We start from the raw sequence: 26,119 nt of genomic DNA, 5'->3' as shown, positions 1-26,119 counted from the left end.
TATAGGGCAAGAGTTGTCTTTCTTGCCCTTTCCAAAATGTTGGATTTGAAGTTCAGTTTCCTGTCCAGCAAAACACCCAGGAATTTTGCGCTTTCTGTGAATGGAACATTATCTCCACCCAAGGAGACAGGTTATACTGTAGGCAACTTGTATCTCCTGCTGAAAAGAACTGCGTTACTTAAAATATTTTAAATCTCTTTTGAGTTTAGGGGAGTTGACGGCAGTAAAACTGCGTCCACTTATTCTCATGGGTAAAGCATTCTACACTCATTTTGTGGACAAGTTAATAAAAATGTGTTTAACCTGTCTTTTATTGTTGGCTACATGCAATTCACTTATTTGGTTAGAAAATCATAATTCAATATTAATATCTTAGGACTCACTTAAATTTTTATACAAAAAACAAACATTAAAATAATACACAACAAACAAACACCACAAAAGTTTTAGCAATGACAAACCACACACAGAACTAAAAGCAAATGTAATCCTTGAGAGAGAGAAAAAAAGAAAAAAACACACAAAAAATACCCTTCGAGTTATTCCCAAGAGGTATTTTCTCTTGGACATGCCAAAAAAAAGTTTACATAGCATGTGTCCACAGCAAATCCTCCACAATAACCAACAAAAAAAGGACAATGGACCAGACCACAAAAAACAAACATTTAAAGCATTTTTGTCATACATTCTTATACATAATTACAATTTAAGTACAAACCTAGGTGACCAAAAAGAAATAATGACGTTGATACTAACTTTTAAGTCAAAGATACTTGTATGCGTGCGTGCGATTGTGTGTGTAGGTATGAGTCCTTATTTCTAAAACAGTATTCGAAAAGTTAGATAGGTAGATGGGTGGACGATATTACCTGCGATTCCTGTGCATACTGCCGTGCCTCAAATTGCGATGATCACGCCATCTATTGAAACGGTGTCGCAGTGTTTGTCGCACTTCCGAATTGAGAAAGCAAAAGAACAGCGACACAAAAAATCCCTAGCAAAGCAAATGGACAAATTATTTTAATTATCAACTTCTGCTCATGCTTCGTCTTTTTGTTCAAGGACAACAAGCTAATACTTACTTGGGTGCTAATTAAAAAGACTCTGGTATTGTAAAATACATTGGCACTGATGCCCTGCTCTGGTCCCACCAGCACCAGCAGATAGGTAATGCCAAAAAGTGGTATTAGGACCAGCAATGCCTTGGATGCCTTGTGATATTGCCTCGTCTCCAAGGTATTGGCCGAGCGCAACTTTGTGATGAGCACCTGTGTGTAGTAGACAAAGGACAACGAAACAACATTAACTTGTTTAATTTCTATCATCGAAATTGAGGAAACTATGGTCATAAAATGAAATGGCAATGATATCTCAAAGCGAAAATATGATGGCATGCTATTCTTTATAAACAAACAAAAAAATCAAAACCAGTCACTTGAGTCCTTTTAATTTCCGGTAAGTGAAAGGAATAAATATTCAATAGGGATTTCTTGCAAGGAGTTGACATCTGCGATGAATAAAATTAAATTTGGTTACGTTCAATGTCATATAAAGTTGGTGTAACTTATTATACGAATTTGAAACAAGTAAAGAGGCATAAAAGTTCGGCTGGGGTAGACATTGGATACCCATCACCTAGGGTATATATGTAAACCCCCTTTCGTCACAATCCGGTGAAAACTGGATAACTTATGCACTCAAATTCGGCTCGGACATTGAGTGATCTAATAAATCTGGACCGATCTGGACCAAGGATATAGTCATTATCATATTTTATTATAACTCCATTACTATATCGGTAGTTATATCTTAATAGGGGCTGGTCTTGATCATATTTGATTCAGGTCTCGAGAACTCTTGGTTAGGTTATGTTAGGTTATGTTAGGTTTAAGTGGTAGTCTGCCATCAGACTCACTTAGGCATTTTCGTCCATTGTGATACCTCAGGAACAGAAGAAGGAAGATGCCTTCTAGTTCCTACCGTTGAACCATCTAGATCGCTTTAAAAAGCCTAGTAACTTGCGAATGTTCACATCTGCTAAATCAGACAGGTTCTCAAAGAAATGAGAACCTAAAGTGGAACTCCTTCTAACAGGTAGTGCGGGATACACACACACAGAAGGTGTTCTATAGTCTCCTCTTTCTCGATGTCCCTACAGCTTCTGCAAAAGTTGTTGCTGGCAACCTTCAGTCTGTTAGCATGTTTTCCGATTAGACAGAGTGACCTGTCATGACGGACACAATGATCGAGTCGTCTGTTCTATCCAATGACAGCAAAGCAGCAGACCCCTTTAAGTCTAGATAAGGCCACATAGTTTTGAAATGCTCACAGCTCCCTCTTTGTGACCATCTATCATTCGTTGCCCTTCGGGCCTGATGCTGAAAACTTAGCTAGAGGCTCGATGTCCCTACAGCTTCTGCAAAATTCGTTGCCGGTCACCTTCAGTCAGTCAGAATGTTTTCCGATTAGACAGTGACCTGTCATGACGGACACAATGATTGAGACGTCTGTTCTAGCCAATGACAGCAAAGCAGCAGACCCCTTTAAGTCTAGATAAAGCCACATAGTTTTGGAATGCTCACAGCTCCCTCTTTGTGACCATCTATCATTCGTTGCCCTTCGGGCGTGATGCTGAAAACTTAGCTAAAGGCATACCCCCAGATTCTAGTGTCCCTGGAGTGTATAAGGTAGTCTCGCAAGTTCGTCTGTTCTGTGGCACGGCACCCAGAACAGGTGAATTTTGAACTGTTCAGCCATCCCGTTGAGAGATCTGCGACAGTCGAGGACGGTTTTTGTGTTCAGAAATACGTTCTCCAGGAATTTAATGGCTGCCTGGCTGTCTGAGAAGATATTTTTGCCAATCGTCGTTATGACATTATATCTTAGCCATTCCCCCACTTGATCTGCTTGATACACACGGCTGTGGTAGGGTAACCTCTTCGATATGACCAGTTCTAGATCTTTAGAGTACGCCCCAAAGCCCACCTGGTCGTTTAGTTTGGAGCTATCGCTGCAATTTGGGTAGCCACAATGTCCAGAGGCATAAGATGTAAATTCAGTGCATCAGATGGTGTCGTCCTCAGTGCTGCTGTGATGCACAAACAAACCATCCTTTGGATCCGGTTAAGTATTGAGCAGTAGGTGGACTTTTGAAGCGCCGTCCACCAGACCACAACACCATAAAGCATAATAGGTCTGACAACTGCAGTATATACCCAAATGCATGACACGCGGTGTAAATCCGCATCTCTTGCCAATGGCTCTCTTGCAGGTGTATAGGGCAAGAGCACTGCAGTAGTCGGGTAACCTCTTCGATATGACCAGTTCTAGATCCCAAGCCCACCTGGTCGTTAAGTTTGGAGCCATCGCTGCAATTTGGGTAACCACAATGTCCAGAGGCATAAGATGTAGCATTAAATTCTGTGCATCAGATGGTGTCGTCCTCAGTGTTGCTGTGATGCACAAACAAACCATCCTTTGGATCCGGTTAAGTATTGAGCAGTAGGTGGACTTTTGAAGCGCCGTTCACCAGAATACAACACCATAGAGCATAATAGGTCTGACAACTTCAGTATATACCCAAATGCATGACACGCGGTGTAAATCCGCAACTCTTGCCAATGGCTCTCTTGCAGAGTGTCATTTCTTGCCCTATCCAAAATGTTGGATTTAAAGTTCAATTTCCTGTCCAGCAAAACACCCAGTTATTTTGCGCTTTGTGTAAATGGAACATTCTCTCCACCCAAGAAGAGAGGTTCCACTGTAGGCAACTTGTATCTTTTGCTGAAAAGAACTACGTCTGTCTTGCACTTATACCCAGGCCACTTTCAGTATCAGACTTTGCTGTAGCACGTAGAGCTTCCTGATGTATATCTCTTAGAGTGCTGGGAAACTTTCCCCTAACCGCAATTGCCACGTCATCAGCATATGCGACCACTTTTTCACCTTTTTCTTCCAGTAATAATAATATATTGTTAATGGCTATATTCCATAGCAGAGGAGACATTACACCTCTTTGAGGTGTTCCTCTGCTGAACCATCTTTTAAGATCCATAGATCCCAAGCCTGTCGTAATGCAGCTTCTAGTAAGTAAGTTATTAATAAACTTTCTTAGAGTTGGCGCCTAGAAACTCCAACTCCTTCATGGTTGATGTCAGTTAAACATTATTGAAAGCACCTTCAATGTCAAGAAATGCTACCATTGTATATTCCATGACAGCAAGAGAACCCTCTATATTGCCGACTGACGGAGTCGAAACTTCTTATCGCCCAAAGGATTTTCGGCCTCCGTCGAATGCATATCACAACCTCTTCTGGCGCCACGTTGTCCGTTGGAGAATTTCCCAGAAAATGTGTATCAACGAGTAGTTCTAGTGTTTCCCCACTAGACATTTTCCATACATTCTCTGACTTCTGGATATACCCCACCATAATAGGTCTCGAGAACTCATACACAAGTCACATTTTCAGACAATAAATCTGTTTTTTATGGGAGGAAGACCCTTAATTGGAAGATCGGTCTATATGGCAGCTATATCTATATAGTCTGATCTGACTCATATTTTCAAATTTCAATGAAATTGGGTAATCAATAAAGCTTTTATGAGCTTCAGACCCTTAATCGGCATAACTGTCTTTATAACAGCTATATCTAATTACAGTCCAATCTGTAGCATCTTTGGGTCAGATGGCGGTTGGCTTAAAATAACTTACTTTTGTATTCCAGGTCCTAAACGGCAGATCGGTCTATATGGCAGCTATATCTAAATATAGTCCGATCTGAACCATATTTGGGTCCGATGTTGGGAGGCCTAAAACTACTCACTGTTTCAAATTTCAGTGAGATCTGTTAAAAAATTAAGCTTTTATGGGCTTCAGACCCTTTATCGGCAGATCGGTCTATATAACAGCTATATCTAAATAACGTCTGATATGAACCATATTTGGGTCCTGTATTGGGAGGCCTAAAACTATTCACCGTTTCAAATTTCAGCGAAATCGGATAAAAAATAAAGCTTTTATGGGCTTCAGATCCTTTATCGAGAGATCGGCCTTTATGACAGCTATATCTAAATATAGTCCGATCTGAACCATACTTGGGTCAGATGTCGGGAGGCCTAACATTTTTCACTGCTTCAAATTTCAGCAAAATTGGGTAAAAAATAAAGCATTTATGGACAAAAGGACGTATCTTTGCCAAATTTCAGCTCAATACCTCAATTTTTGAAGGCCCCATAGTGATTACAGCAGACGGACGTACAGGCACACGGACGTCGTTAAATCGTCGTAGAATTTTATGACGATCCGAAATATATATATATTGTAGGGTCGGAAATTGATATTTTGATGTGTTGCAAATGGAATGACTAAATGAATATACCCCCATCCTATGATGGTGCGTATAACTAGTAAAAGCGCATTAAGTTCGGTCTGACGGAATCTCATATCCTTACCCTTTGAATGCAACAAATACAAATTTTGCCCATGAACATTCCACTAAGGAACAGGGGCAAACTTCTCACATATCAGTGAGTGCAGTCCGATTCAAGTTTAAACTCAATGATAAGGGGCCTCCTTTTTATAGCCGAAACCGATCGGCGCGCCGCAGTGCGACACTTCTTTGGAGAGAAGTTTTTCATGGGATGGTACCTCACAAATGTTGCCAGCATTAGGAGGGGAGAATCATCGCTGAAATTTTTCCTATGGTCTCGCCAGGATTCTAACCCAGGAGTTCAGAGTCATAGGCGGACATGCTAACGTCTGTGCTACGGTGGCCTCCATTTGAATTACCTTTTCAAATATATAGGAGATACCTCAAATTATGAACCGATACCGACCGCAGTTCTAGCGGCTCAAGAGCTATATCAGGTTATAAACGGATTTCGACCATAATTGGCGTAGTTGTTGGAAGTCAGATCAAAACTTTAATTGCAAAATTTCAGTCAAATCGGGTAGTAATTGCGCTTTATCTGAAGATCGGTTTATATGACAGCTATATCAAATTATTGACCGATTAAGATACTTGGTACATTTATTAGAAGACAAATCATAAAAAACACCTCATGTAAGATTTCAGCCAAATCGGATAAGAATTGCGCCTTCTAGAGACTCAAGAAGTCAATCTCCAAGATCAGTTTATATGGCGGCTATATCTGGTTAGGAACTGATTGGGACCATACTTCGAACAGTTATTGGAAATCATAAAAAACACCTCATGAAAGATTTCAGCCAAATCGGACAAGCGCCTCTAGAAGCTCAAGAAGTCAAGATCCGAGATCCGTATATGGCAGTCATATCAAAACATGGACAGCACACTGAAGGGAAGTAGTTGTGCAAAATGTCAAGCTCCTAGCTGTTCTTTGTCGAGAGTAAATGTGTTTTAGACAGATAGAGAGACGGACAGATGTACGGACGGCTAAATCGACTTAGAATGTCACGGTGAACAAAAACATATACACTTCGTTGGGTCCGAGAGTCTTTCAGATGGCATACGACTGGGCCGAACTTAGGGTTTTCAATGTTAGCGCAGGAAAGACTGTTCATGAGGAAGACGAAGGTGGGGCAATTTGATGCACCACGTTTCCTTAATAGAACGATTCCGATCATATATTAGGAGTGATCTTGGACAGGAAACTGAATGTGAGGTATCACATTCGAGGAGCGAGAGTTCCAAGAAGGGTTACAAATGTTGGGCACTATGTGGACGGGCCGTAGGCTCGAACTAGGGCCTGAATCCGAGGATAGTCCACTGGCTTTACAGGAGCCTGATTAGACCAATACGATGGAGAAAAAGTACAACTTAAGGATAAAAATAGAACAGGATCAGAGAACATGTTGTCTGGGCATAGGTGGAGCGATAAGCACGAAACCCACTAGAGACTATTCTAGATATCCGACCCATAGACATACAGATTAAGTGTGAGGTAGCCACTGCGGCTATGTGGCTTAAGGCAATTGGAGAATGGATTGAAGATGGAAGCAGCACATACCACCGCGGTATAAACAAGGCAATGATAGGAAATCTGGAAGGAAGGGAAAAGGTTTCGGATCGGACACCTGAAACGACACTTGAGGTTGAGTGCGGGGTGGCTCAGACTTTGATCGACGAAACTCTGTTATTGCCATTTGGATTCCATGGAACATGTATGCATCAAATTTAGAGTACAGTGTGAGCCTTGGGGTCTACATAGAGAACCCAGGCAATGATATCAGTTTTCGACTGTCTGACCATATTTACTATCCTGCAGGCTGAGATTCGTACGATCACGGAATGCGTGAGGTGAGGTGGTGCTAACGCTTGGACGACGAATAAGGTCACGTATAACTTTGGAGTGTAAAAAAGAGATTAACATCTTCTCTGAGGCTGGTACGATCTACATCGTATGGGTGCCGGGCCATTTCGGATTAAGGGGGAATGAAAAAGGTGACGATTTTGCAGTGAAGAACAGAGGATTGCAGTCAATAAACTTGGTTAACCCCAAACCTTTCGTTGCGTAACACTGTGGAACAGCCAAACGATCGGTAGGACGAGGACAATCCTATGAGGATCTTCAGATTGTGAGAAGACGTGGCTATAACTGAAATAAAATAAGCTGGTGGGCAGCAAAACTTTCGGTATCATAACAGGACACATAGGACTACGACTCACTCATGTAAAATCGGTTTGACAAGTGATAGCATGTTTAGAGCTTCTGAGGAGGATGATGAGTCGTTGGAGCATTTCCTATGTCATTGCCTAGATTTCAAGGCTAACAGACACTGGCACTTAGGTGGGTACATAATACCAGAGATGAACCAACTTAGAGGCGTGGTATGGAAAACGGTTAGGAATTTTGTAAGCAGCACGAAATTCCTGACTAAGATTTTGGTTTGAGACAAATTTTTTATACCCACCACTATAGTATGGGGGCATTCTTATCTAGTCATTCCGTTTGAACCACCTGAAAATATACTCGAAGACCCATAAAGAATATATAATCTTGATCAATTCGACGTTTAGAGTCGATCTTGCCATATCTATCCGTCCATCCGTCTGTCGAAATCACGATAGCGGTAGAACGCGTAAAGCTAGCCGCTTAAATTTTGCACAAATACTAAATATTAATGCAGGTCAATGAGGATTGGAAATGGGCCATATGGGTTCCGATTTAGATATAACTCCCATATAAATCGATCTCCCGATTTGACTTCTTGAGACCCTGGAAGCCGCAAGTTTTGTCCAATTCACGTAAAATTTTGAATGAAGTGTTCTGTTTTGACCTTCAAGAACTGTGCCAAGTACGGTCTGAATCGGTGTATAATCTGATGTAGCTTCCATATAAACCGATCTCTCGATTTGATTTCTTAAGCCCTTACAAGCCGCAATTTTTATCCGATTTGGCTGAAATTGAGCATGTAGTGTTTTGTTATGACTTTCAACAACTGTGCCAAGTACGGAACAAATCGGTCTATAATCTGATATAGCTCCCATATAAACCGATCTCCTGATTTGAATTCTTGAGTCCTTACAAGCCGCAATTTTTGTCCGATTTGGATGAAATTTTGCATGCCATGTTTTGTAACGACTTCCAACAACTGTGCCAAATACGGTCCAAATCGGTAAATCATGTAAACCGTAATCAGTAAATCATGTTGGTCACCAACACCTGGTGAAATAGATCCCATCTAGTCGCTAAATTCACAGCATGTCTAGGACACGCGTATGCTTGCACGTCCTGGCCGGAGCCAATTTAGTTTTTAACCCAAAACCGGCAATGCAAATTATGCAGTACCAAAGGCCAATAAATCTTTTAGCCTTACGACTTTTTACTCAAAACCATGGGACACATACCCAGAGAATTGGTGATACCAGTAGCATGGTGACCGCACAAAATAGTCAGTAGGCATTGACATCGAGGGAACCGACACTTCGATCCAATCCTTAGACAAATACCGGTTCATCAGGTACTGGCCTTAAAAAACTTATTAAACCATATACTTAGGTATTGTGGGTTCCATGACATAAAAACAAAAGAGAAAGTGCCACAACATTTTATCGCCACTCCTTTGGGTGACCGCCATGAATACCCTATTACAGATGCTGACTGAAGAGGATTTGAACCAATCTACGCAGACGATGTTATTATAAGTTCTTATATTAATACTACTTTGAGTCAGCTATGCAGAAAAGCCGAAAGGGTCTTAAAGATGGCAAACTCTAGGGATCCGAACACTAACCCGTAGAAAATCTGGCTGTTTTCAAACAGAATCCAAAGCGCCATGTTTCCCCAACAAAACAATGTCGATATAAGCCAAGGTCAAGTACTTAGGAGTAATGAGGACAGGAAACTGACCTGAAAGTGTCACATTCAGGAGCATATTGATTTTGGGATTTAGGGGACATCAATCCTATAGCAACTCAAATAAAACAAAACTAACTTGGTCCGTTGTTTACGCTTACTACTCTCAACGACCAAAACATAAAATGCTCCTTTAAACTCGTTGAGCTAATGCAATTATGTTTGCGAATGAGCATAGAATGATTGCCAATCATATGTTTCATTTTACGCACGAGGGCTCACATTGATCGCAACTGAATAGAAGACACACGCATACAGCTACAACGGAGTATATCTATGCCGCTCAAAAACACTTGATGTTTCATTTCTCTGCTTGTTTTGGTTTTCAACATACAACAAAATGAAACGTTCGGGCATCCCTCACTCTATTGTATGTGTGCGTGTTTCTAACTAACTTTGTTTTTAAGTGGCATGCGTAACAGACAATTGCTTTGGCCAAAGTGGATATTGAGTGCCAAATTTTAGGTCTCATGCAGTTCACTGCTGCGGATACGATATTGGGCTTGTAACCACTAAGGGGCATATAATGAACGGAGCTCCTGAAATGGATTCTTTCGAGGAGGCTTTTCGGTGTTTAGAGTGCACAGCAAACGGATTACTGGCTAAGATGTATACCCATTAGACTGTCCCATGCTATAAAGAATATTTTTTTTTTCTTTGGAAAATATGGAAACTATATTTTCAACCATAAATTTTATATAAATAATCACTGTGCTTGCGTATTGCATAGGCCACCGTAGCGCAGAGGTTAGCATGTCCGTCTATAACGCCGAACGCCTGGGTTTAAATCCCAGCGTGAACATCAGAAAAATTTTCAGCGGTGGTTATCCCCTTACTAATGCTGGCTACGTTTGTGAGGTATCCTGCCATGTTAGAACTTCTCTACCAAATGGTATCACTAAGCGGCACGCCGTTCGTAGGAGGTTAAACTTGAATCGGAATGCACTCATTGATATGTGAGAAGTTTTTCTTTGTTCCTTAATGGAATGTTCATGGGCAAATTTGCATTGCTGGGGCATTTTATGCTAGGATCTAACTTTCTCAACTGGCTCCATATGGAAGCACCACGGGTGTTAGGATACATGTGTTTTCTTTTATTTTTTTTTTTTTTTTTTTTGTTTAAGAAAATTTCAGATTTTGCTGCATAGGGGCTTATGAAGTCAATTTGTGAGATGGTAAATATAGGGGTTGAGGCGCCCCGGTAGCCGAGTTTGTAGCGTGGTCCGAATAGCAGTGCAGGGGTCATGGGTTTGTTTCTTACCAGAGGCCTTGGTCTGTCGCTACTGTGATACCACAATGGATTTAACATTTAAGTGGGTCAGCTATGATCAGTGATCGATTTGGACTACGTTCGACATAGACTTGGAGGTGATAGTAGAAGTCATCGTGCAAAATTTTCGAATCGTTAAAGAATTGCGTACTCTAGGAGCTCAATAAGTCTCATACTGAGAAGGCTTTTTATAGGATCTACGAGCATGTAGGAAATACCCGAACCATCGATTAGATGTTCTAAACTTTGAAACTGTTTCCTACAAAGGTTAAAAATTTTTAAATATGAAATCAACGGACAATGTTTGCTGATATCAGCAAACTTATTATGATGGGGGCATCGCAAACACTGTCCTAAAAAGGTTAAAAATTTTTTAACTATGAAATCAGCGGACAATGTTTGCTGATATCAGCAAACTTATTATGATGGGAGCATCAGCAAGCACGGTCTGACGATATGAAAATTATTCTTTTCTAATTTTTGAAGGAATCCGTTTCAAAAATTTTTGGTCTGCATAATCGATCGATATATCCACAGTCGCTCGATATATCCACAATCGAGTTGACTAGGAAGAACGGTGCATTCGTGTTGCTCTCAAATCTTCAGGATCTTTCGTTCGCAACACATATCTGAGTTCACGGACGGACGGCTTTGTTCTATGTGTACATGACCGTACATCAGCCTCAGGTACAACGATGTATTTATGTTGTTCTCAAATGTTCATGATGCGTGGCGACATGTTTATTTTCAGCAGGGTAGGTATTTTGTGTCACACAATTGTCATAGATTCTTCTTTTGAGATGACCTAAGCCGTTCTTTCAATGTAGATAAGCAGCAGACATTTTTAACAAACTACAGACTTGCCAGCAGTCAGCCTGCTGTTCTGAAATTGCAAACATTTTGTTATAACAGCAGAACTACCGCTGTGTAAGCAGCGAAATTAACTTATCACAGTCAGCTGACAGTGATTGCAATTATATCCATTATATACAATTGAAGCATATTAAAATTGGTAATCGGAAAATCTGTTCAAAATTCGGAAACATATAGGAATCAATGTAGACTATACGAGTGCTTCGATTGGTCTATAAAAGAAGCTATAACAACTTTATTACTACGGCAGAGAGTTTTCGCTACTTACCCACATTATTCGTATGAGAAATGCCAAATTTAGTAAAAGAACCAATGACGTCGGTCCCTGAATTATCCAATCTATGTGAGATTCACTCATCCAAGAACACTCGATTTCCAGCTAAAATGAAAGTAGATATGCAAAAGAAGTGTTAAAATAAAATTCATAGCACAACATAATGACTACAATGTATTCTTAGAGAGATACATATGCTTAGAAAATATTTGTCGAAATTTATTTGACTGAGAGACCCAACACAGCCTAGTTAACAGGGACCCGACGACGAACCCAAAAATTCAAAATTCGGTAGACTAGGATAGGTAAAGATCCTTATATCGAAACATCAGGCAGCGCAGCGATAGGTGTCTCAATGCACCCTATAGAACAGGGAGCCGACGATGAAACCATCTTCTACTCTCACGAAGCCCATTTACTTAAGATTTAGAAGACTAAGATAGGCAAAGGCAGTAGTATTGAAACATCAGGCAGTACAGGGGCGGGAAACTCAGTACAGCCTAACGAACAGGGACCCGACGATGGAACCATTGCCGACTTTATAAAGATTCGGAAGACTAAGATAGGCTAAGAACCTAATACGAAAACATCAGGCAGTACAGTAACAGCAAAGTCAATTCAGTCTAATGAGCAAAGAGCAGACGATGAGCACCATTGATTGAGGTCATCCAGATAAACCTTCACCGGAGCGAGACAGCTACTGCCTTATTACCTTATTTCAGGAGCCATAGGCAACCCGGAACAAAGTTTCTGGACTGAACCATATCAACTACAAATTATTCTACGCCAACACTGATACTCGGTCGAGGGCCTGCCTTGCAAATGCCAAATTTTGTCCATGAACATTCCACTAAGAAACAGGGGCAAACTTATCACGTGTCAATGAGTGCAGTATGATTCAAGTTTATAGCCGAGTCCGATCGGCGTGCAGCAGTGCTACTCCTCTTTGGAGAGAAGTTTTACATGGCATAGTACCTCACAAATGTTGCCAGCAAAACGAGGGGAAACCGCTAAAAATTTTCTGATGGTCTCGCCAGGATTCGAACCCAGGCGTTCAGCGTCATAGGCGGACATGCTAACCTCTGACCTACGGTGGCCTCCAGTTATTTGTCATAAAAATTTTAAATAATTTTCTCCAGAGTTGTCAACGCTGGATGCAACAGTGATAAGATAGGGAGACGGTGGAGCATACCACCACTTTATCTGCCTTTCGACTCTCCGACACCGCCACCCATGCCGGAGCTGCAACGGTTGGTGCGGAAAGCAAAACAGACAGGAAATGAGGTACCAATAGGGTGCGATGCCATTTCTCACCACATTTAGGGAGTAGTACCAACATTAATTAGTAGGTCCAAGCCCTGGCAGAATTCTTGGATACTGACGACCTAATAACACTTTATATAGGTAACACCGCCATCTTTGGGAGGATTAAGGAGGAGGTTTTAGATGTGACAATATGTTCGGAAAATCTAATCGATGAGGTACAGGATTGGAGGGTCTCCATGGAACACTCTTTCTTTGACCATCGCTACATTAGGTTTAGAATACCACGGCCAGTGCCGAATCCGATAAGCTTTCGGAATAATTTGAAAACCAACTGGCCAAAATTCGGAAGACTACTCAGAAAAAGACTTGGGCAAGATAATTTAAATTTTCCAATCATAGAAGACATTGAGGACAATGTCAACAAGATAACGACTGCAATAGTGGAGTCTTTCGAAGATAGTTGTCCTTTTTGAGAAAAGAAATCGGCCCAAGAAAAACACTGGATGATCGGGGAGATTTGCCATATTGGGAAAGAGGTCCTTTAGTCGGTAGCTTCAGTGACCCGCCAAGATGAAAAAGTTTCTCTCAAAAACCCATGTCCAAACTGAAACGATAGCAGACGTCATGGGAGTGAGAGTAGAGACAACGGAGGACATGTTGAGACTTTTGATGAAAACGAATTTTCCCCAGGACAAGACGGGACTCACGGAGACACCGGAATCGTGGAATAATGAGATTGATCGAGGGCTTATCATAACGGAATTTATGGTCAAGGAAGCCTTGAGGAGTTCCAACCCATTTAAGTCACTCGGACCTGATGGAATATTTCCGCCATTACTACAGAAGGAGACGGACTATCTGGTCTGCATTTTCACAGCGTGCCTAGGACTTACATATACTCCGAAAGCCTAGCAGGAGGAAAGTGTTGTGTTTATACCCAAGTCCTGCACGGCAAGTTATACGACACGTTCTTTCAACTCAAAACCATGGAACGCATTGTGGATACCATGATAAAGTGTAGGACATCTAGCGAACTGCTCAAATACAAACATCATGCCTATGTCAAGGGAAGGTGGGTTGGCACTGCCCTGCACGAGGTTGTGCAAAAAAATAGAAGAATTCTTCGATGCCAAGACGTACACACTGGTGGTATGCATTGACATCCAGGAGGCTTTTAACAATGTGCGGACCGACACATTGATCAAATCCTTAAATCAGTACTGGGTAGAGCATATCCTTAGAGACTGGATAAACAATATGCAAAGAAACAGGTGGAAAAATTGAGGGTCCCATGACGTAAGAAAAAGGGAGAAAATGGCACAGGGCACGTCACAGGGGTGCATTTCATCGCCACTCCTATGGGTGACCAGGATAGTCCACTGGCTCTACAGGAGCGCGATTAGACCAATACTTACTTACACCTAATTAGTTTGGTGGACTGCTATGGAGAAAAAGCGCAACATAAGGACCATACAACAGGTTCAGAAAATATGTTGTCTTGGCATAGGCGGATGAGGATCACACCCTGTAGGACACTTGAGACTCTTCTAAACATCCGACCCACAGACATACTGATTAAGTGTGAGGCAGCCATTTTGGCAATGAGACTTAAGCCGATGGGAGAATGGATAGAGGATAGAAGCAGGACATACCATCGCGGTATAATCGAGGCAACGATTAGAAACCTAAAAGGAATGGAAGAGGATTCCGATCGAATACCAGGGACCACACTTGAGGTCGAGTGCGAGGCACTGCTGCCAGCGTCACAGTTTTGGATTGACGGAACCCTAGTACAGCCATCTGGAAAATCATGTTACACGGATGGATCAAAGCTAGAGAACAGAGTGTGCCTGGGGATCTACATTGAGAGCCCAGGAACTGAGATCTGTTTTTAGACTACCTGACCATAATAAGCCTCTGCAGGCAGTGTTCTGGGCGATCACGAAATGCGTGAGGTGGTGTGGTGCTAACGCGAAATCGTCGAGCATGAACATCTTTACTGACAGTTAACTGGCCATAAGGGCAATAACATCCATTAGGGTAAAGTCACAAACAATCTTGGAGTGTAAGAAGGAGATTAACGCCTTTTCTGGGAATGGCACAATACGCAATGTTTGAGTGCCGGGCCATAGCGTAGTAAGGGGGAATGAAAAGCAGACGATTTGGCAGTGAAGACCTTAGGACTGCCATCAATAAACATGGTTAACCCGAGTCCTTTCGGGTCAACGCAGTCCGCGTTAAGAGCGAGGGCTATGAACGCACATGTAACACTGTGGAACAAAAAAACGGTCAGCAGTCCGACGAAAATCTTATAGGGAGATCTGGAGAAGACGAGGCTATTACAGAAAGGAATCAAGATAGAGGTCAGTAAAGCTTTCGATATCACAAAAGGATATAAGCTCACTTATCGAAAATCTGTACGGAAATTGATAGGATATGTAGGGCATGTGGGGTTGATTATGAGACGTTGGAGCATTTCATATGTCATTGCCTAGCTTTCGCGGCTAGCAGGCACTTAGGTGGGGACAAAATACCAGACATAAGGTGCGTGGTATGGAAAACATTTAGAATTTTGGCAGGCAGAACGAAATTTCTGATTTAAATTTTCTTTTTTGAGGTTACCTTTTAGTATTTAGAGCGCACAATAAACCGATTACTGACTTAAATGTGTCAGACGGACGGATTAATATCCTCACACTTTTTTTAAACCTTTCTGATTAAATTGAAACGGTTTGTGGTTTATGATTTTGTCAGACTAGTGGCCCGGCAAACAAATTTTTTAAAGCAAATAAAATCTTTTTAAGGTCGGCCGTGCCGAACTTTGGATACCCACTACCAAGGATATAATAATAATCCTTTTATGTTATAATTTTTTATTTTTATTTCTGTCAAACAACACGCAGGGAATGTCCTCTACGAATGCAGTGCATTGCTTTGGCGAGAGTAAATTAGGAATTGGAGGGAGAGAAAGGGATGTAGTGCTTATTGACATTTGTCTTAAATCTTTGGATGTCAAAGTGGGTGGGAAAAACATTAGCCGGAACTCAATTCCACATACGAACAGTTTGGCCGAACTAAGAATTCTCTCTATAATGCATTATGCGATCCGCTGGCCAATCAATAACAAACGGGTGTGAGTTCCTGGGATGTCTAATAGCCCCGACATACATCTTTGCATCAGGAATAAGAAGACGAATATCAAACGAACACACACCATGAAAGTACCGATAGAACAGCGTCAAACTACCCACATTGCGACGATATTCAAGGGAGGCAATGTAGTTGGATACCCCACTGTCCCCAATCAACGCCATCGGTCTCCTCTGTACACGGTCCAGTAGCTCCAGGGATGATTTTGAAGCTCCAGCCCATACATGTGAGTTGTACTCCATTTTCGGTCTTATGAAAGTGGTCTAGATGTTAAGAAGATCAGACGGAGTGAAGTAATTCTTACACCGTTTAAGGAAGCCTTAACACTTGAATGCTTCTTTCGACACTTCAAATACATGTTTGGCCCCAAGGACATCACCTTGTATTTTCATGCCCAGAACATCAAGAGCTTCGATTGCTCAACATCTACTCCGTTGATAGACAAAGATGATCGTAATGGGTCAGCGAATCGTTTGTGTGACAACAAGCAGCACTGAGTCTTCCGTGCATTAAAATCTACTCGATTCATTCGACGCCACTCAGAAATGGCCAGCAAATCCTGGCAGAGTGTATCGTCCATAACCCGCCTCTTGTCCTCAATCTCTCGAAGACTCGGCCTATAGTCGAATGAGTACGAATGACAGAGATTACTGTCATCCGCAAATGAGTAGATCGGATTCGATGTCTCACCCAACAGATCGTTGATGAAAATACGAAAAAGAGAAGCAGAAAGAACAGAGCCCTGGGGTACACCTGCGGTCAATTTGTGCTCATTGGATGTAGTACACCGTGCCGTGATCAAATGCCTTGGAGATATCCTGAGTCACAACCTTACTCTCACCAAACTGGTGGATTAAGCGACACCAACGTTCCGACAGAAGTGCCATGAGGTCGCCCGTAGAGTGATTTCTGCGGAACCCATACTCTTGGTCGCTAAGAAGGCCATTAGACTCTAAATACCTCACAAGATGGTGATTAACCATGCTCTCTACGAACTTGGAGAGATCGGAGCATATCGCAATTGGCCGCAAGGTTATAAGCCTCACCTTTCTTGGGTATTGGCTGAACGTTCGCAACCTTCCAGACGCGCCGGGAAGACTTCCGCACGGTAGGCAATGTAGAAAAGGTTGCGAAATGGACGAGCGAGCGTCGAAGAACACTTGCGTAAGAGAAGTGTTGATATTCTATCTGGGCCCGAGGATTTATTTACTATACTGCTATTTATTAATTGCCTATATCCGTAGTTATATCTAACTTGACTCGATGTGCCGAGAACTCATATACTAGTAACAGTTTTATCGAATTCTTGCAATAAATACGCTTTTTATGGATTAAGATCAGTCTATATGACAGCAAATAGTCTGATCTGATTCTTATTTGGGTCGGATGTCGGGAAGCTTTAAAAAACTCACTATTTTTCAATTAAATCGGGTAATAAATAAAGTTTTAATGGGCTTCAGATCCTTAATCGGCAAAACGGTCTATATGACAGCTATATCTAAATTTAGAGGGATCTAAACTATATTTGGGTCGGATGACGGAAGGCTTAGAACAACTCACTGTTTCAAATTTCAGCGAAATCGGGAAATAAATGCAGCTTTTGTGGGCCTTAGAGCCTTAACCGGCAAATCGGCCTATATAGCAGCTATATCCAAATATGGTCCGATTTGGGCCGTGTAAAAAATTTCCTTGCGTGCAGCAAAAGTACGTATTTGTGCCAAATTTGAGCTCCATATCTCAACTTTTGAGTCTGTAGAGTGATTACAACAGACGGACGGAAAGACACACGGACATCGTTAAAGCGTCTTAGAATTTCACGACGAACGATCCGAAATATATATACTCTGTAGGGTCGTAAAAGGATATTTCGATGTGTTGCAAACGGAATGACTAAATATATATACCCCCTATCCTATGGGTGGTGGGTATGAAAACCAAGTATTAAACTGTTATTGCTTTAGCATTGTCGAGCTACGAATATCACAATCCATGCATTTACTCTCTTCTCAATTGTGTGTAATTTTTATACTAACCACCATAGGATGGGGGTATACTAATCCAGTCATTCCATTTGTAACACCTCAAAATATTTATCTGGGACCCAATAAAGAATATATATTCTTGATCGTAACGACATTCTGAATCGAACTAGCCATGTCCGTCTGTCGAAATCACGATAGCGGTCGAACGCGTAAAGTAAGCCGCTTGAAATTTTGCACAGTTTGATGTAGGTAGTTGGGAATCGTAAATGGGCCATATCTGTTCGGATTTGGATATAGCTTCCATATAAACCCATCCTCCGATATGACTTCTTGAGACTTTAGGAACTCTAATTTTTGTCAGATTTGGCTAAAATTTGGAATAACAACTTGAGCTGCCACTGCCGATAGCCATATCAAGTATGATCCGAATCGGTCTATAATTAGATATAGCCCCCATATAAACCGATCCCCGATTTATTGTGGTGGTTTTATGACACTCAACAACTCTGCCAAGTACGGTCTAAATGGGTCTATAACCTGATATAGCCCCCGTATAAACCGATCCCCGGATTTGATTACTTGTGCCCCTGAAAGCCGCAATTTTTTCCGATTTGGCTGAAATTTTGCACAAAATGTTCTGTTATGACTTCTAACAACTGTGCGAAATACGGTTTAAATCGGTTATGAATCTGATATAGCTCCCATATAAACTGAACTCCCGATTTGCCTTTTTGAGCCCCTGGAAGCCGCAATTTTTTTCCGATTTGGCTAAAATTTTACACTTAGTATTCAGTTATGACACCTTACAACTGTGTCAAATACGGTCCAAGTTGGTACAGCTCCCATATGTTAGCAGAATCCATGGTGTTGGGTTCCCTAGATTCGACCCGGCCGAATTTAGCTCGTTTTTTTTACCAATTTTCTTTCAATTCCATATTGCGAAATAATTTTTATACAATGTTTGTCGTATATTTCATATATTCATATATTTAAATCTCAAATTAAAATGTAATGTTTATTTGCTTAATCGACTGAGTAAACTAATCCAAACTTATTCCTCTAAACCACAATTTAGTTGAAAACAATTCTCTCATTGGTAATTTATTTCAATTTTTTGCAAACTGTTCATTCGACTTCATTGCCGCCACCAACTCTACAGGATTTAATATTGAGTATGTGTTAGTATGGATGGTGTATCGGTGTGCGAGTGTTTGTTTGTTGAAAATAGTTTCTATCAATAAATATTAATAGTTTATTGCATTTTTGCGAGACACCTACATGGAAGAGACGCAGCATCAGAATATAACACTCAACAATTGTTGTTGGGAGAGAAAAAAACAAATTCAACTTTTCCATCACCACCAACGCCACTACGGGAAGAAATAACCCCAGGCAATTCTAATGTTCACCAATGACAGGTTTATAGATTTACTTTGTTTCCACTTCATGAAACATTTCCACAATCGTCATTTATAATGGTTACCAGTTGCGAATGGTGATGATGGTAATGGTAGGGGATAACAAGTAAAAGCGTGCTAAGTCCGGGCCGAATCTTACATACCCTCCACCATGGATCTGATTTGCCGAGTTCATCTCCCGGCATCTCTTCTTAGGCAAAAAAGGATATAAGAAAAGATTTGCTCTGCTATTATTATATTATTACATGTTGGAGACCTGTGTAAAATGTCAGCCAATTCGAATAAGAATTGCGCCCTTTGGGGGCTCAAGAAGTAACATAGAAAGATCGATTTATATGGGAGCTGTATCGGGCTTTAGACCGATAATAAACACGTATGTTGATGGTCATGAGAGGATCCGTAGTACATAATTTCAGGTAAATCGGATAATAATTGCGACCTCTAGAGGCTCAAGAAGTCAAGATCCCAGATCGGTTTATATGTCAGCTATATCAGGTTATGGACCGATTTGAACCATACTTGGCACAGTTGTTGGATATCATAACAAAACACGTCGTGCAAAATTTCATTCCAATCGGATAAGAATTGCGCACACTAGAGGCTCAAGAAGTCAAGACCCAAGATCGGTTTATATGGCAGCTATATCAGGTTATGGACCGATTTGAACCATACTTGGTAAAGTTGGTGAAAATCATAACAAAACACGTCGTGCAAAATTTCATTCCAATCGGATAAGAATTGCGCACTCTAGAGGCTCAAGAAGTCAAGACCCAAGATCGGTTTATATGACAGCTATATCAAAACATGGACCGATATGGCCCATTTACAAAACCAACCGACCTACACTAATAAGAAGTATTTGTGCAAAATTTCAAGCGGCTAGCTTTACTCCTTCGGAAATTAGCGTGCTTTCGTCAGACAGAGGGACGGACGGACGGACATGGCTAGATCGACATAAAAATGTCGCGACGATCAAGAATATATATACTTTATGGGGTCTCAGACGAATATTTCGAGTAGTTACAAACAGAATGATGAAATTAGTATACCCCCTCTCTTATGGTGGAGGGTATAAAAATGGAGACAGTCATCGATTTAAACATTCATTGAAGGCAAAATAGCGCAACAAATCATTACTTAGGGTAGATAATGCTCAAAAAGATCTGGATGGGGACCAATATTAAACATTGCACACATGTGTTGCATAGATATTATATATTTGGAAGGGTCTTATATAAATGACAACTTCAAATTTTATCGATATTTCATGAATATTACAAAATCCCTTTTAGGTTGTAGGCCGTACTTAACACAGTTGTTGGAAGTCATAACAGAATACCAAGTGTAAAATTTTAGCCTAATCGGACAAAAATTGTGGCTCCAGGGGCTCAAGAAGTCAAATCGGGAGATCGGTTTATATGGGAGCTATATCAAGTTATAGACCAATTTGGACTGTATTTGACATAGTTGTTGGAAGTCATAACGGAACATTACATGCAAAATTTCAGCCAAATCGGATGAAAATTGCAGTTTCCAGGGGCTCAAGAAGTGAAAATGGGAGATCGGTTTATGTGGGAGCTATATCAAAATCTGAACCGATATGGCCCATTTATAATCCCCAACGCCCTACATCGATAGTGGCATTTTCATTGGCTGAGAAAATGTTGTCTTTTAGGCCTTCTATTATGCATGATGCTAGAAGTTGAGGATGTATGCGTATGATCTCCATTGTAAAGTAAACTTTCATTAGTTTTAAGGAGAAGGGCAACTGTTTTCCGCCGCTGGGTATGGATACTTTTATACCCACCACCGAAGGATGCGGTATATTCATTTTGTCATTCCGTTTGCAACACATCGAAATATCCATTTCCGACCCTATAAAGTATATATATTCTTGATCAGCGTAAAAATCTAAGACGATCTAGACATGTCCGTCCGTCTGTCTGTTGAAATCACGCTACAGTCTTTAAAAATGGAGATATTGAGCTGAAATTTTGCACAGATTCTTTTTTTGTCCATAAGCAGGTTAAGTTCGAAGATGGGCTATATCGGACTTTATCTTGATATAGCCCCCATATAGACCGATCCGCCGATTTAGGGACTTAGGCCCATAAAACCACATTTATTATCCGATTTTGTTGAAATTTGGGGCAGTGAGTTGTCTTAGGCCCTTCGACTTCCTTCGTTAAATTGGCCCAGATCGGTTCAGATTTGGATATAGCTGCCATATAGACCGATCCTCCGGTTTTGGGTCTTAGGCCCACAAAAGCCACATTTATTATCCGATTTTGATGCAATTCAGGACAGTGAATTGTGTAAGGCCCATCGACATCCTTCGTCAATTTGGCTCAGATCGGTCCAGATTTGGATACAGCTTCCATATAGACCGATATCTACAATAGGTTTTAGGTTTTGGGGCCATAAAAGACGCATTTATTGTCCGTTGTCGCTGAAATTTGAGACAGTGAGTTTGGTTAGGCTCTTCGACGTCCTTCTTAAATTGTGCCCAGATCGGTCCAGATTTGAATATAGCTGTCATATAGACCGATCTCTGGATTTAAGGTTTAGGGCCCATAAAAGAGGCATTTATTGTCCGATTTTTGGGACAGTGCTTTGTGTTAAGCTCTTCGACATGTTTATGCAAGTTGGCCCAAATCGGTCCAGATTTGGATATAGCTGCCATGTAGACCGATATCTCGATTTAAAGTCTTGGCCCCATAAAAGGCGCATTTATAATCCGATTTCACTGAAATTTGACACAGTGACTTATGTTCGGCTTTTCGACATCCGTGTCGTATATAGTTTAGATCGGTATGAGGTATATGAGTATAAGGTATGCAATTTTCACCGAATTTTGATGAAAAGTGGTTTACATATATACCCGAGGTGGTGGGTATCCAAAGTTCGGCCCGGCCGAACTTAACGCCTTTTTACTTGTTTAGGGTTGGAAATGTATAATTTGATATAATTCAAATGTAATAACAAAATGGTTAACTCTTCGGTGGTGGGTATTTGTATAAATGCATTGGCAAATTTTGGTCGGGTTTGGTAGTATTTTCCTTAAGATTTGGTATGAAATAATTTTCTTGAGTGGCAACACTGGTCGCAAGTTCTCCATACGAACTAAAATGTACAATATAAAGATTTTTTAAGGAATGGCTAAGGATTAGTGAGACATATCCAAATGTGGACTCGATTAGAATAGGTTGAAAAATAACTCTTCTGTACTTTCTTGAATATGTTCAGATGTTCGAACATACGGACACAGATAAACTCACAAATACCCCACAGATTTTGAGCTCCAGTCATTACAACCACCTTTGATGTTATTGTGGGTTAGACCACTTTTGCTTTTACCTCATTGTGCATATATTTCCAGGAATGTAGTGCTTACAAATTGCACCAAAACCAATGCGGCAATTGATCAATGGCAAAAGCTGACGAATGCACATCATCAGATTCATTTTCATCCATCTATCAATGCAGCTACCTACCGACACTTCCATTCATATCAATGCACACATCTACTCAGTGTCTGTAGCTATAGCTACTGATATGCTTCACCCAAAAAAAAAAAAAAACTGTTTGCAGATATCAGCAAACATTGTATGCAAATATTTTTTACATTTGGGTGTAACATTTTCAAATTGTTAAGCATCTAAACGTTAGTAAGACATTTTCTATATACTTTCTGATCCAAAACACGGGTTCGAATCCTGGCGAGACCATCACAAAAAATTTTCAGCGGTGGTTTTTCCCACCTAATACTGGCAACATTTGTGAGGTACCATGCCATGTAAAAATTTTTCTCTAAAGAAGTATCACTCAGCTGCACGTCGTTCGGATTCGGTTATGAAAAGGAAACCCCTTATCATTGAGTTTAAACTTGAATCAGATTGCACTCATTGATATATAAGAAGTTTGCCCTGTTCCTTAGAGGAATAGACAGGGTTCATGGGCAAAATTTTCAATTTCCAAGTATTTTGTCTGCTTTTATTACATATTTTGTCATTCAAAATTATTAAATTGTAGAATTTTTGGTAAATTTTATTCTAAAACTCTTGAGCACTTAAAGATTTGAAGCATTTTTGATATTTTGATGCTAAAATCAACATTCTGCTGTTTTACTGTTTTCACTAACAACTTTCTCTGAGTGTAGTGCAAACATTGAAATTGCCAGCATATAATATTCTGTGAATAAAGCCTCTTATTGGTTATTGTAGTACGAATGTGATTGAAGTTGTGCATGGGAGCAAAGTATTTCAATTGCTGGGTATTCTTTGCAATGTAAGAAAATGCACATTAGAAGATTTGTATTGGATAGACTTGTTTCCTGGATTAAGAAGATACACTCAACTTGCATGGACATGTTGTAAAGGGCGATTTTTTAGCTATTATCTTTTTGGAAACACAGGTTGCAAGTTTCACTAATCTGTACACAACCTGATATAGCTGCCATGTAAACCGATCTGGGATCTTAACTTCCTGAGCCTCTAAAGGGCGCAATTCTCATCCGATTTGGCAGACATTTTGTACAACGGCTTCTCTCATGACCTTCAACATACGTGTTTAATATGGTCTGATTCGATCAATAGCTTGATACAGCTCCCAAATAAAACTATCTCACGATTTTGAATCTTGAGCCCTTACAAGGCGCAATTCTTATCCGAATGAACTGAAATATTACACAATGACTTCTACAATGTTCAGCATTCGTTTATGGCCCGAATCGGACTATAATTTGTGATTTTTTTTTAATTTTCTGAACAATTTCCACATAAATATCCTCTGAGACTAAGTTTGTGTTTGAAAATCATGTAAAGTATTAACGCTTATCGTATGCTACTCTTCTTATATACCCATTGTGATTATTGCAGTATTGTAGATCTATTGTGTGACTGTCAAACTCAGAAATGCATGTGTATCAAGACTCTGTTCACCGAAACTCATGCATGCTATCTGCACACATGTAATTACGTAAGGATTAATGTATTGTATGATGACAGCAGCAAAAATAGAAAGTGTTGCCGTAATTACCACGTAAATATTTATGCGTTTATGGCTTTGATGGCCTCACAAAACAGTTTATATCCCACATGTCATTGGATGACGCGTTTGGCAAGGAGGTTAGCTCAGAGTGGTTTAAGAAATCCTGTAACATTGTTGGCTTGATTTTAACTGAGGAATACATTTAGCGTTATGGTCGTGAGGTTGGAAAATTCCAAATTAGGACATGGTGGTAGTTGGGTACAGAAAAATTCAAAAATTTTTGGGAGCTTTCAGGCCAAACTTTTTATACCCACCACCGTAGGATAGGGGGTATATTCATTAAGTCATTCCGTTTGATACACATTGAAATATCAATTTCCGACCCTACAAAGTCTATATATTTTGGATTGTCGTAAAATTCTAAGACGATTTAACGATGTCCGTGTGTCTGTCCGTCTATCCGCTGTCCGTCCGTCTGTTGTAATCACTCCACAGCCTTCAAAAATTGAGATAGTGTGCTGAAATTTGGCACAGATATGTATTTTTGATGCATGCTGGTTAAGTTTTTTAATGAGCCAAATTGGACCATATTTGTATATAGCTGCTATATAGACCGATTTTCCGATAAAAGGTATAATGCTAATAAAAACTTAATTTTTCATACGATTTTGCAAAAATTTTAAACAGTGAGTAGTTTAAGGCTTCCCGACAACTGACCCAAATATTGTTTAGACCGGACTATATTTAGATATAGCTACTATATAGACCGATCTCCCGATAAAGGGTCTGAAAGCCATAAAAGCTTTATTTATTACCCGATTTTGCGGAAATTAGCAACAGTGGGTTATTTTAAGCCTCCCGACATCTGACCTGAATATGGATTAGATCGGTGCATATTTAGATATAGCCGCCTTATAGACCGATCTGGCGATAAGTGGTCTGAAGCCCATAAAAGCTTTATTTATTACCCGATTTCGCTGAAATTTGAAATAGTGAGTAGGTTAAGACCTCCCAACATCCGATCTAAATATGGTTCAGATCGGAATATATTTAGATATAGGTGTCATATAGACCGATCGGCCGATAAGGGGACTGAAGCCCATAAAAGCTTTATTTATTACCCGATTTCGCTAAAATTTGAAACAGTGAGCCTCACGATATCCAATCTTAAAATGGTTCAAATTGGTTTATAAATGCATATATCTGCCAAAAAGACCAATGTTTTGTTCTACAAAATTGAATAGGGATATATATATTAGACCACTCAATGGCCGTGCCGAACTTGGGTGCTTAATTTATCCAATTTTCAACGGATTGTGACGAAAAGGGGTTTACATATATACCCGAGTTGGTGGGTATCCAAAGTTCGACCCGGCCGAACTTCATGCCTTTTTACTTGTTTAAGGATTCTTTATATACATATTAGCTCGAAAGGGCCCCCTCTGCAGCGCCTTCTTTCACTCTCTTATTTTATCTGAGCCCCATACTGACACTGGCAGAAAATAAGTCCTGTTTTAGGGTGCTGGTACGGCCTTTCAGATGTAACAATGTTGATATGA

The 26,119-nt window shown here is 40.5% G+C and overlaps 1 protein-coding gene across 2 annotated transcripts in view; it reads right to left on the bottom strand.

The window, feature by feature from the left end:
• Positions 1 to 738: 738 nt before the first annotated feature.
• The window catches only part of LOC106092960 (diuretic hormone receptor), a 225,875-nt gene continuing 200,494 nt past the window's right edge, over positions 739 to 26,119 (bottom strand). For both annotated transcript variants that reach the window (XM_059369414.1, XM_059369415.1), the window contains 4 exons: positions 11,750 to 11,860; positions 1,083 to 1,268; positions 870 to 994; positions 739 to 819 (listed from right to left, as the gene is read on the bottom strand). In XM_059369414.1, the coding sequence (XP_059225397.1) occupies positions 759 to 819; positions 870 to 994; positions 1,083 to 1,268; positions 11,750 to 11,860 (483 nt within the window). In that variant the 3' untranslated portion in view covers positions 739 to 758. The remainder of the gene's footprint in view (positions 820 to 869; positions 995 to 1,082; positions 1,269 to 11,749; positions 11,861 to 26,119) is intronic.

The sequence above is a fragment of the Stomoxys calcitrans genome, chromosome 5 (genome assembly GCF_963082655.1).
Source record: "Stomoxys calcitrans chromosome 5, idStoCalc2.1, whole genome shotgun sequence".
In the NCBI taxonomy this organism is placed as follows: Eukaryota; Metazoa; Arthropoda; class Insecta; order Diptera; family Muscidae; genus Stomoxys; species Stomoxys calcitrans.
Note: the sequence above shows the minus strand (reverse complement) of the source record. Positions and strands in the feature narration are given on the sequence as shown.